General features: G+C 39.6%; 1 protein-coding gene across 1 annotated transcript in view; it reads right to left on the reverse strand.

The window, feature by feature from the left end:
* LOC122547468 (collagen alpha-3(VI) chain-like) overlaps window positions 1-12,231 on the reverse strand; it is a 16,666-nt gene extending 4,435 nt beyond the window's left edge. The window contains exons 1-2 of the mRNA XM_043686088.1: window positions 12,145-12,231; window positions 2,110-2,712 (exon numbers count right to left, since the gene is read on the reverse strand). Of these exons, the coding sequence (XP_043542023.1) occupies window positions 2,110-2,712; window positions 12,145-12,223 (682 nt within the window). The 5' untranslated portion in view covers window positions 12,224-12,231. The remainder of the gene's footprint in view (window positions 1-2,109; window positions 2,713-12,144) is intronic.
* Between the last annotated feature and the right edge of the window lie 675 nt (window positions 12,232-12,906).

Genomic DNA, 12,906 nt, shown 5'->3' on the forward strand with positions numbered 1-12,906 from the left:
AACCAGAGGACAAAGCTTAAAAATACGGGGTAGGCCATTTAGGACAGAGATGAGGAGAAAGTTCTTCACCCAGAGAGTGGTGGCTGTGTGGAATGCTCTGCCCCAGAGGGCAGTGGAGGCCCAGTCTCTGGATTCATTTAAGAAAGAGTTGGATAGAGCTCTAAAGGATAGTGCAATCAAGGGTTATGGAGATAAGGCAGGAACAGGATACTGATTAAGGATGATCAGCCATGATCATATTGAATGGTGGTGCAGGCTCGAAGGGCAGAATGGCCTACTCCTGCACCTATTGTCTATTGTCTATTGTCTAAACAGGTTTAACAAAAAACAACCATCACAAGATTATAAACAGACCAGAAGCAATGTCTAAGTACATTAATACTTCCATCTCTGTTAATTAAATTAGGAAATGTGATAGTAATTCAATGGAACTTCACAGTTGAGGCATTGGTAGAGCTGATGGTTGGTGAACACGATAATCAGGCTGGTTCTAGGAGGCATAATTGTTGAGAGCTATAGATTAGAGAGCAGGTCTCTTACTGATCTGCCCCTAACTTGGACTGAGTAAAATTTTCTTTTGGTAGAAATTTTGCATAAAAATGGAAAGCATTAATACAAAGGGAAAAAAAAACTTTGGAACTTATGGATTCAAGGTATAGTCAGGTTGAGATATGGAAAGTTGGGAGGTAGAATGGGTGACAGCAAGGTCAGGGTGATGTAGCAGGGTAGGGGTAAGTTAGGTTTGACTATACCTTGAGTCAAAGATTTTATTGGTGGGTCCCACAGAATGGGGATATTTTTGGAAAGTTGAAACAACTTGAGCAATGTCCTCAGAGTCAATAGTTTGACTTTTCCAATCTGAGTCAGAATTCTCAGTCCTGACTGGGATCAGAGTAATAGTTGCTGACTTACCTTGGGAGAGGTTTCCTGGGCATACCTCCAACCCAAGAGTGTTTCCAGTTAATCCGTGAATGAAGCATCAGAAAGTATCATGAAGTATCATAATCAATGTACGATCCTACATCCTTAATGTTTAAGGTCCAAAGCCACTTGGAGAATTACTGAGAGAAGTTGAGTTAGCGAGGGAGTAGTAGGATAGGTGGATGTGTAAGGAGATATGGTGGTAAGTGGATGGGATGGTAGAGTGTCAGAAAGGTGAGCTAGTTGGATGCCAATGGATGAGGGAGTAGGGTTTCAGAAGGGTGAGGGAGTATGAAGACAGATGGGCAAGTGTTCTCGGTGGTTGGGGCTTACAATTATCAGATGGGTGGAGGTACAAGTTCTCGATGGGTGGTGGAGGTTCAGATATGAGGTGAGTGGTGGGGAGTGGGCAGTGGGGAATGCACCAGGAGAGTGGAGCCAGCAGGTGCCATTTTTGTGAGTGTTCAGATACTAATGGTTAACGATTAAGGTGGTAAATTGGGCCAGTCGATGTTCAACTCTAATTCAGAGTTGATGGTATTATTGGAGGCTTCCAGACAGCAGGTTATTGCCTACAGGAAGTTTAAACTTACCAGGCAATACCAACGGAGTAAGCTGAATTTGTACTTCAGCATCATTGAAATGCACAATTCCTGTCTATAATACAGGAACAACTCTTTTCCCATCGGAAGATCTGGGCCACTATATTAGGACATCTGCAGGATCCAAAGAGTGGAAGATCTAGATTATTCATTGACTTTATTTCTCTCTCACACTTATGTTGTCTGGTCTCTGGACCACCTCTGTTGATATTCGTATAAAGTACTCATCGATTCTGACGTCCTTCTAACTGCCAAGAAATGTGTTAGGGTGAGGAGAATATAGATTTTTTATAAATGTGCTTTTGGAATTTCTTGGCAACTCACTGAAAAACAAATGCCCAAATCTGGTCGATTGACAAGATCAAAGCCCTGAGTTGGCAAGACCAAATTTTCTAATCACTCAGGTATGTATTATTTTCAAAGTCAACACCACTTCAAAGTGAAATTATATAGAGCTAAATTAAATTAGATTTGAAATTGTATTCCATAGCAGACTTGAGATGATGGAAGCTGTTCAATGAGGGAAAATGTCATCAATTTTGCCAAATGTCATTTCTTTAATGTAAAAACTTTGGAAACTACGCACCTTCAACCTGAGGTTCTTCCACCTGCATAATCAATTGTTTGCTGGCCACTAACGAAAACAGTGACTTTAGCTGTTCTTGTGTGCTAGCCATTTGGCGGAGATCAGGGATGAGCATAGAAAATGAAGGGTCAGTCGCTATCTGTTTGGCTTCGGCTGCATCAGCATTTCTAACCCCAAGAACAAATGTAAAGGTGCCACGCTTTTTTATTGAAAACACCCCTCGTCTGACATCATCACTGGACTGTCTTGAAGTGAGGAGGACCATTACCTGAGGAACCTCCTCCTCAGCCCTACACCCAGCCGTCGGAGTAAAATGATTGTCAACCAGAAACTGAAGGGCCATTCCAGTGTTGGCTTCATTTCCACCTTTCTGCCGAAGGTTTTTAACAGCATTGAGGACTTCTGATTTTGTAGTATATGTATTTAAATAGAACACGGTACTGGGCGTCTTACTGTATTGCACCATGCCAACTTGGATAGCATCAGGGCCAATATTGAGATCTTCAATGAAATTTGTGATGAAAGAACGTATGAATTGGAATTCACCACTTCCCAAATTCCTTGATCCATCAATTAGGAAAACTAGGTCAGCTGATTCTTGCACTTGAAAGATAAATGTAAAAGATGAACATGTTAAACCAGATAATGCAGAACAATGCATTATAAAGGAAAATAATGTGCATTTAATATAACATATTTCAAATCCTTAGGGTTTCTGCATTATAAAAAATATACTGTACCTTGACAGTGTTATCACAATGGTAATGTAGGGAAAGGCAGCATTTTCTTTTGAGGAAAATTGCATCTTGCAAATCACGCATGCTGCTGCTACTGTGTGGATAGAACGGATGTTTAAATTGGGGGATGGGCTGCTGATCAGGCGTCAGCAATCCACCCACTTCCAGGTCAGAAACCACCAACTACCAACCAACATAAAATATATCCCAATTGTAAGGTCAAGAATTTACAGTTCAAAGATATGACATGGTCATTAGTGTGCCATCATGGTTCACATTAGTGGCATAGAGCTAGCAAACATTGACCACGTGCAGATAAAACTTCCAATATCTAGATATAGGATAATGTAAATATGCATTAAAAACAGTCCTAAACTTGGCAGGAGATGTTGTTAAAGTGTCTGGCGCTAATATATAAATATGTTAGTCTACATCATAAGAGATACTAGATCAGCTAAACCCCAGAATTGCTGGGAGATGGTTCTATCTTGAAGCTTGTTGTAAATATTACATAGTTAGAAGACAATGTTCAATAAAACTGATAACCAAGCTTCCTCCAGTCTGTATGAGCTCATATCCCAGAAGTAGCTGGACAACAAGCACAAGTGATGACAACAAACTAGAGAATAAGTTCAAAATTGGTACTTCAAGGTTAGAAATATCTGTAGTACTCTCAGTGCTAGCAAGAATTAAAAATAGAATGCTAGGGAGGACTAATGAGTAGATTGAGACATTGTGCACACTGGAGAGCTTCAGATTTTGGGGAGATTAGAGTCAGTTCAATGACAAGAGGCATCTATTGAAAAATTACAAGTTGCATCTCAGCAGAAATGGGACTGATGTCCACATGGGGAAGTGTGTGCATGGTGAAGATTTAAACCAAATTGGCGTAGGTCTGTACAGCAGCGTTCAGAAGTAGAAAAGAAGTTGGAGATGGATAGATGATTAAGGTATTCTATAGTCCATAGAAGGAAGCAAAAACATATTAGGTAAGAGCAAATGTATAGGAATATGCAAAATGCAGAGACAGGTTCAGAATACTAGATGGAAAGGCCAAGTGTAGCATGAATAAGACTGTGTGCTGCAATCACAAATGACCATGCGAAATATAATATGGTGGCAATGACAGAATTTCTCTAAAAATGGTTAGGATTGACCGTAAGAAGTAAAAACTGGAGGAGGCCGTTTGGCCCCATGACCCTGCTCTGCTAGTTCTGAGGTTAGCCGTTGATGCCCCAAACTTGGCATCTATCATCTGCGTGGTGGTGGAAATGGCACTGGGTTGTTATTCACACCTGTGTGTATTGCAGGTGCAGCCACCCAAAGAAATCAGCAGCTGCCTCTAAACAAGGCCGGTTTTGGTGACCAAGTGTACACGATGTGAAGTGTGCAGACTAGAAGTGGTAACAGTGGGCTTCAATTTTGCGAATAGCAAAGTGATCTCCTTTCATTTAGATAGCCAGGATTCCCCTCTGAAGAACTGAGGTCCTGGGACACCTTTGGGAGAGGTAAGTTGGCCATTGGAATTGTTAAAAGTAGGCATGAATGTGCATAAAGAGGTACATAAAATCACTAATTGTCAAGCTCATTGGAACTATCAACAACATACCAAAATCAATTCTCAGATACATCACAAGGTTCTGTCAAAGGGAACTAACAAAAGTGTCTTTCTTTTTAAATGTTAATCTCAGTCGCAGAGCACTGAAGCCCAACTTCTCCCCAACCTGATTCCATAACATTCCATCGTATTCATTCCAGTGTCACCAAGGGAAGTCCTGCATGCTGGAATTATTATCATAGTCATACATTAATTATGGCACAATTATTAGCTGTATAACCCATCCAAGGTCCTCTGTTGAGCAAGCATTTCTACTTTTGCCAGCCTTGTGGATAGTGACTTCCAAGTTACAAAAGATTTGAGAATTCCTGGCTGTTTATCTAAGAGGAGGATTAGTTGAGAGGAGGTTGAAAGGAGTTTTCAAAATCATAGGAGATTTGAACAAAATAAATAAGGTGGAACAAGGCTCAGGTGAAAGGGTCAAGAATGAAAGGGCACAGATTTAGAATAACTGGCAAAAGAAACAAAAGCGACACAAAACAAAAACACGTTTAGTGAGTAGTTAGGATCTGGAAATCGTTGCCTGGGAGTATGGTAGAGGCATTCAACTGAAACATTCAGAATGCATTTAGACTCTTACTTAAAAAGGGAAAATGTGTAGAGTTACTGGTAGAAAGCAAGGGAATAGTACAAGATGAGTTGTACAACCAAGGACTACAGCAAACACAATGGGCCAAATGGCTTCCTTCTGTACTTTAATTCTATGATCTATTGAAGCATTTTATCTACTTAGCATATATCAGATAGTCTGTAATGCTGTGAAGTTGGTAGAATTTCCAAGTGACTACTTGGAACTTCTTCGCTCACTTCTATTTAACTATTAACCTAACTTGGACACTTTTCACGAAGTGAAGAGATCATCTACTTTCTTGTTCTTCAGACAATCAAGGTCAATATTGTTTCCACCCCACCGAACAGACTTTTTCAAATTATGTTTTCAATTTGTTTCATGCAAACAAATATTCATTTACAAGTAAAATCAGGGTTTGGCCAGAAAGAAGTAACGAGATGCATAGTATTTCTAGTTGATTCTAACATGCTGCTTCAAACATCTGTTATCACTCATGAAAATGCAGCATTCAGTTACTTGAGATGTTCTGACAGGTCCAAATGCCATTAGGCTTTAGACATTGAAAATAGGATTAGCAGTGTTGGCTTGTCAAAATGGAAAGCTTTGGTCATAATACTCTGATAATTATGATGAATTTGGAAGTGATTTCTGAGAAATATTATTTGTAAACTGAACTTTCCCTGTGGAACTCATGATAATACAGAGGATATAGTGTGGAAAACAGGGGCTAGGATGATAAGCAGTGAATCCTTTCATTTCAGAATTCTGACTTTATTTTTTAATACATTTCTCAGCTATAATGTGAAATTAGTCTGAAACTTTTCATGACACTGTACACAATGTACTTCCACAACTGAATGTGCCTAGTGATAATATTTTCACCACTGTTAATCTGTTTCTTCGCAAACCATATATATAGTGGATATATTACAACAAAAACAATAAAAATAGAATGTACTCTGAAGGAAAAATAGTTCATGTTTGGGAAATGACACCGATCTAATCAGGATCTGGAAATGTTTTTAAAGGTTTCATTAACATTGGGAAATAAAATGAATACATGTGCTTTTTTTATTATTTGGAGTTGTTTGTTTTAAAAGATTATTGATTATTTTAGAATATTGTAGATTGTCACAACTGCTCTGGTGTAATTTTTCACAGCTGTCAAAATGTGAGCAGAGTTTTCTGATCAGTTTATTGGGTGTGGATTAAACTGAAGCATATTAAGTTACATTGGAACTCTTATAAAACAATAAATAATTTCTCAGCTTTGAAGTTATAGAGCATTTACCAGGCAGGGAATAGCCTCAAGGAAATGTTGTATAATTGGAATTGAAAATTGCAAATAAAAATCAAAAGAAGCATTTTGAGCTGGAAGAGGACTATCTTGAATGGTAGGAGAGGGAATCTAACTGGGATGGAATGGAAAATAAAGACTGATTCCAAAATCTGTATCAGCGCAAGGAGCAGGTACTTCACTTACAGACTGGGGGCATTATAAAAAACAGCAAAAATAAGGGAAACAAGGCCAAGGCACTTTGATTGACGATAGATTTAGAGGATAGGATGATGTATGATGAATGTCAAATCAGTTTTTCTTAAACGTAAACTTTCTATAGCCCCAATCAGGTATGGGGAACTGATAGAATATTGTAGAGTGACAAATGTGGCACCTTTATTCAAGAATAGATATGAGAACATTGTTATTAACAATGGGACAGCCAGTTTAACACAAGGGCAGGTAAGGTTTCAGAAACAAAAATGAACACAAAAATCAATATGCACTTAGAGTTTTAAGCTAATTACAAAGAGCTAGCTGGGATTTGTAACAGTCAGATAGTGCTTGACTGGAGTCATAGAGTCATCGAGATGTACAGCACGGAAATAGACCCTTTGGTCCAACTTGCCCACGCCACCCAGATATTGTGAACTGATCTAGTCCCATTTGCCAGCATTAGGCCCATATCCCTCTAAACCCTTCCTATTCATGTACCCACCCAGATGTCTTTTAAATGTTGTAATTGTACCAGCCTCCACCACCTCCTCATTCCATACATGCATCACCCTCTGAATGAAAAAGTTGCCCCTCAGATCCCTTTTAAATCTTTCCCTCTCACCTTAAACCTACACCCTCTAGTTTTCAACTCCTCCACGCTGGGGAAAAGACCTTGATTATTCACCCTATTCATGCCCCTCATAATTTTATAAACCTCTATAAGGTCCCCCTTTCATGTCGCGGTTGTACACGACTTTGATTAGGCCACTTTTGGAATACTATGTTCAATTCTGCTCTTCCTGAACTTGGAATGATGTTGTGAAACCTGAAAGGGTTCGGAAAAGATTTACAAGGATGTTGCCAAGGTTGGAGGGTTTGAACTACAGGGAGAGGCTGAATAGGCTGGGGCTGTTTTCCCTCGAGTGTCAGAGATTGATTAATTGATTTCTTTTCATTAAACAACAGAGAGGGTTGATAAAGAGACTGCAGTGTTTCTTTTATCTGTCTTCCATAGTTTCCTTTACTTATGCAGCATGAGGTCAGAAAAATGTACCATTACCTCAGTTCTTCTCTGTTATTAGTTATGGACTTCTTTCTTCTTAAGAAAGAAACAATTCCAAGAAGTGTAAAGGCAGCACTGATAACAATGAGCATTCCTTAATAGGAATGATACTTTTTACCACTTCCATTCCTTTTTGGCATTCAATAGGGGAATATTTACAGAAAACAAAACAAGGTCTTTAGGTGCCTCATGGATACATCTTCTACATTGGATTCACCACAGAGTGAAGGGTATTTAAATAAAACTATTATTGTGCATTCAAGCATTTTCCTCTTATTTTGGTTCACCCAGTGAGCTCATCAAACCTTCTTTGTCATTGAATTAATGTGCAGGCAATGAAACTGATTGTCAAGGATGTTTCTTGTTATTGTTTGATTTCTTTTCTTCATTTTGACATGCCCCGTCTCTCACTTCCCGAACTGAGCTAGAGGATTTTTATGGAGAAGTCTGACCTTCAGATTTCTTACTTCTGTGGCTGATGGGCCACTCAAAATAATGAACTTATGGTGGAACATAATAAACTTAGCATGGCGTGATAAAAGATGGACAATGATTAAAGCATGCTGGGAAATGGAACGCAGCTTTGACCAAAGTGACTGTGCTAATCCACATGCTGCTGAATCCAGACAGGTTGCAGCTGCCCACAGACAGTTTGCAAACAAGCCTGGTGGCTGGTGACCCTACAATACACACCCGAATTTGAGTTGGAATGGGACAACGGAATATCTCCCTGGGACACTTGGAAGCATTGTGGAAGCATTGAAGCATACCTTAGACATGGAGGTGCCTTGCATCTAATTTGGAAGCGGCTACGTGCACCCAGGACCTCCAGGGATGGACACTTAAGGAGCACCCTGCCGTCAATGTGACAACACCTGGTTGGGGATCGAATCTGATTGATCCATTAGAAGATACTCAAGGCCCTCCCAAAAAGGTGCAAAGACTTTGGAGTATAAGAATCGCTGCAACACCACCCTTAGAAACGGTAACTCAAATGCAGTAACTGGAGAGCGGTAACTAGAGAATAACCACCAAACGAGAAGACTAACCAGAGAACCTCAGTGGAAGACCAGACAACATCACCACGTGGAGCCTGACCAAGCTCTAGTGCAGTGGTATATGATCATCCAAAGTTAAATTAAAGCATATGATAGTTTGTAGTGTTTATCATTAGTTTATAGTATATTTTATTGTTTTAACATTAATTGTGTCAAATAAATGAGTATTATTGTGTATCATTATTAAGAGTCAACTCACAAATCGTTTGCTGAATGTAAGAATTTAAGCACGGTGTGTGGCAGGCACAACATTTCAGTTTGATAGTCTGACTCTTCAAGCTGCTACAAGTCAGTAAGATACTGCCCTCTTCCCCCAGAGCAAGCTCTTGCTGGAAAATCTAACCATTTGCAACCACCATGAATATGTTAATGAATGTGTGGAACCAAAATGGGATGTAGCTAGAGTTTGATGTCATCAGCAGGAAGATAGAGTGCCACACACACTTGAGGAAATAAAAATGCTGAGGAGGATGCTCCTGTCTAACTCCTTTGCACAGTCTCCTGACTGTGCTGTTGCAGATCTTTCACATAGCCGTCAGCTTTGGTTTTGGAATCCACTTTTGTACAGGTCAAATATCCATTGCTTGTTTTATGCTAAATTGCTTTGATAAAGCAGCAGAAAATGATAAAAAGATAGATGGTGAAACCATCACCATATTCCTGATGCCAGATCTTTCCATGCAAACATCCCACCCTCAGCACGGTGGCACAGTGGTTAGCACTGCTGCCTCACAGCGCCAGAGACCCGGGTTCAATTCCCGACTCAGGCGACTGACTGTGTGGAGTTTGCACATGCTCCCCGTGTCTGTGTGGGTTTCCTCCCACAGTCCAAAGATGTGCAGGTCAGGTGAATTGGCCATGCTAAATTGCCTGTAGTGTTAGGTAAAGGGGTAAATGTAGGGGAATGGGTGGGTTGAGTTTCAGCGGGTCGGTGTGGACTTGTTGGGCCGAAGGGCCTGTTTCCACACTGTAAGTAATCTAATCTAGCACTTGGCTATTTATCTTTTCTCATTCATCAGATATATCTAATAACATGAGTGTAGGACCTCAATGGCTACTGACTCCAAGATAACCAAGTGACGGATGGAGATAAAGAGCCTGGATCAGGCACAGCACAATATCTATTATCAAGATTGGAAGACACAGAGAGAAGGGCTAGTGTTAGGCTTTGCTACAGCTACCAACCCACAGCTCAATAAGAACTTCCTCCATCTTGAAAGTAAGTTGTTTGGGTCCTTCTGTCTCCTTTTAGACCTCTGCCTTTCCAAGGAATTGTAGCAAGTGAGTTCTCTGAGTGTGAGAGGAGTGCACTACCCAATCAACTTAATGAGTATCAGTCCAGAAACAAAAAAGTATGCAGAGAAATTTAAGGACCAACAAGGTAAAACTGCATAAATTATATAGCCTGGCATTTAAATGTGATTAAAGTTTTTGAACATAGTAAGGGAAAAAGATAGAGTAGATGCAGATATTTGATTCATAGAGTCATACAGCATAGAAACGTGTTCTTTGGATTCATTAACTGTGTCTACTTTGGAAAAGGAAACAGTCAGGGAAAGTCAGAACTTTTGTTATTTGCAGTGAATTGGTTATTACTGAAAAGAGACTTGTAAGAGTTTTCACAATTGTCAAGGAATCACTCATTATTAAAGTTATTTTATTTTAAAAATCTCTTTTATAAAAACTAATAAAATATAATTCATACAAAAACAAGTGATTTTTTTTTTCACATACCCAGTGAAGCAGGGAAGTTAGCCACGAGGTGCTTTCATTGTGAGGAAAGTTATAGGTCATGGAATAAAAGAGTCAGTAGCAACGTGGATATAAAATTGGCTGAGTGATAGGAAACAGAGACTAATTGTCAAAAAATATTTTTTGGGCTAGAGGCAGATTTGTAATGGAGCTCCCCAGAGGACAGTATTAGGGTCCTTGCTTTTCCTGATGAATATTAATGATCTAGATCTGGGTGTGCAGGGTGCTGTTTCAAAGTTTGTAAATGGTACAAAACTTGGAAGAATAATAAACTGAGAAAGGGACAGTGCGGAATTCCAGAAGGACAGAGACAGATTGGTGGAGAGGGCAGATAGGTGATGGATGACTTTCAATGCAGAGAAGTATGAGGTGATACGTTTTGGTTGGAAGAACATTGAAAGATAATATAAAATAGGGGGTACAATACCAAAGGGGGCTCAGGAGCAGAAGTGCACGAATATATTTTTGCATGGATCATGAAAGTGGCAGGATATGTCAAAGAGCAACAAGTAAAACATTGGCTGCATTATAAAGCGAGGAGATGATGTTAAACATGTATAAGATATTTGTAAGACTCGGCTTGAGTATTATGTTCTGGATGCCACTTTAAGGGCATGAACATATTGGAGAGAGTGAAGGAGTGATTTACAAGAATGGTTCCAGGAGTGAGGAGCTTCAGTTTTGAGGATAGACTGAAGAACATGTGACCTTTCTACTTAGAGAGTAGAAGGCTAAGAGTGGTTCTGATAGGGGTGTTCAAAATCATGAGCAGGCTGAAGAGAGTGGATAGGTTAAAACTGCTCCTGCTTGTAACAGGAGCAAGAACAAAAGGGCATAAATTTAAAGTGCTCTGAAAAAGAAGCAATAATGAAGAGAGGAAAAACCTTTTCATTCAGTGAATAGTCAGGGTATGGGATATGTTACCTAGAAACATTGTAGAGGCAGGTTCAATTTGAAGCATTCAGGAGAGCATTGGGTGATTATTTGGATAAAAATAAATTGCAATGACATGGGGAAAAAGCAGAAGACTGACATTAGGTAATAATGCTCATTTAACAATCCGGTGCAAGTGCAATAGCCGCTGAGGTAACACTTCAATGTTTCTGTAAATTTCCTAATTAATAAGAAATACTTGTGTATGTGACCGGATGCCCTTTGAATTGGATGCAGTCCTACTGAAAGGAAGTTAAGATATGAAACAGCCATGTTTCTGGACATAATGAAGACAGACATAAAGAAGCTGCTACTGTAAAGAATAAAGAAAAGCTACAACAGAGGGGGAACAGAGAAGGTGCAGTTACAAGGAGCTGGGTCTGTGTGTAATACAGTTAAATAGGAGAGAGAGCTGAAAACATGGTTAGAGCACAGACCGTGATTTTGACAATTTAAGTTTTGCCACAGCTAATCAGATAATTTAACAGTAGCATGTCTGGGTCTCCCTTAGCACAACACGGGAGTGCTAGTCCTGAATTTTGTTCAAATATGGAGTGATACTGAAACTTGGTTCCTTATGATGGAGGAAAGTGGATCAACCAATAGACACACAACCATTTCAATCACCAATGTACAGGTATTGACAGCTATGATTTACATTCTTGTTCCTGCTTAATTTATTCAATATTTTAATCATTAACAGTTGCCAATAAACTCCTGAACTGTTTCACTCAGATTTCCTTTATGTCTTCATCTATGAACAGCAGATAATGGCTCAACTTTAAGTTTCATTTCTGTGACTCCTTACCCTTTTTTGTTTCAGTCCCAAAGTATGAGAGGACGAGACCAAATACGGCCAGCAGGAACACTGACTGGTGCATTTTCATTGACGTTACCATGCACTTTGGTGTAGGACCTGGAACAGGCAGGAGCAGTGTTAACAAAACATTGCCATTTTTGTCAAGAAGCAATCACTTTAATAATCTTGTCATAACTGATTATGATAGAACCACACCAACAAAAGGCAATAGTCACTAACAGCTCAGTAAGGAATTCTGAACGCATTTCTTCTCTTGGGGAAGGGATGCTGATGTGGAAATCGTTGTCACATTGAGTGGCTACAGCAGATAGTATTCGTGAATTTATGGGCTGGCTTTACACATTCATAAGGGAAGAATGTACAGAGGGATACGGAGATGGGAATGGAAATATATAAGTAGAATTGGAGGGCATTTGTGCAAAGTATAAACATACACAGAGCCAAGTTGTGTTTCATTCACTTTACTGAAACCCTCCCCAAATCTTGCAGGGCTCCATTTTTTTTCAGTACAGACCCTAATACAGTCAACTAAGAATACTTCCAAGTTTGGCAATGCTGGTATTTGCCAGGCAGGCTTTCAGATTTCAGAGACTGAGCACTATATCACCAACACCTTGTTCCATCTTCTACTGGATCCCTGACCACATCCTACCACAAACAGACCTCAGCTTGGGAAAGTAAGTATGTATAATGAGACTTGGCAGTGAACCTAGACTTCACAAAAGGTTTTTTTTTGTTGAAACTGGTGCT

This window comes from Chiloscyllium plagiosum, unplaced genomic scaffold (genome assembly GCF_004010195.1).
Source record: "Chiloscyllium plagiosum isolate BGI_BamShark_2017 unplaced genomic scaffold, ASM401019v2 scaf_8010, whole genome shotgun sequence".
In the NCBI taxonomy this organism is placed as follows: domain Eukaryota; kingdom Metazoa; phylum Chordata; class Chondrichthyes; order Orectolobiformes; family Hemiscylliidae; genus Chiloscyllium; species Chiloscyllium plagiosum.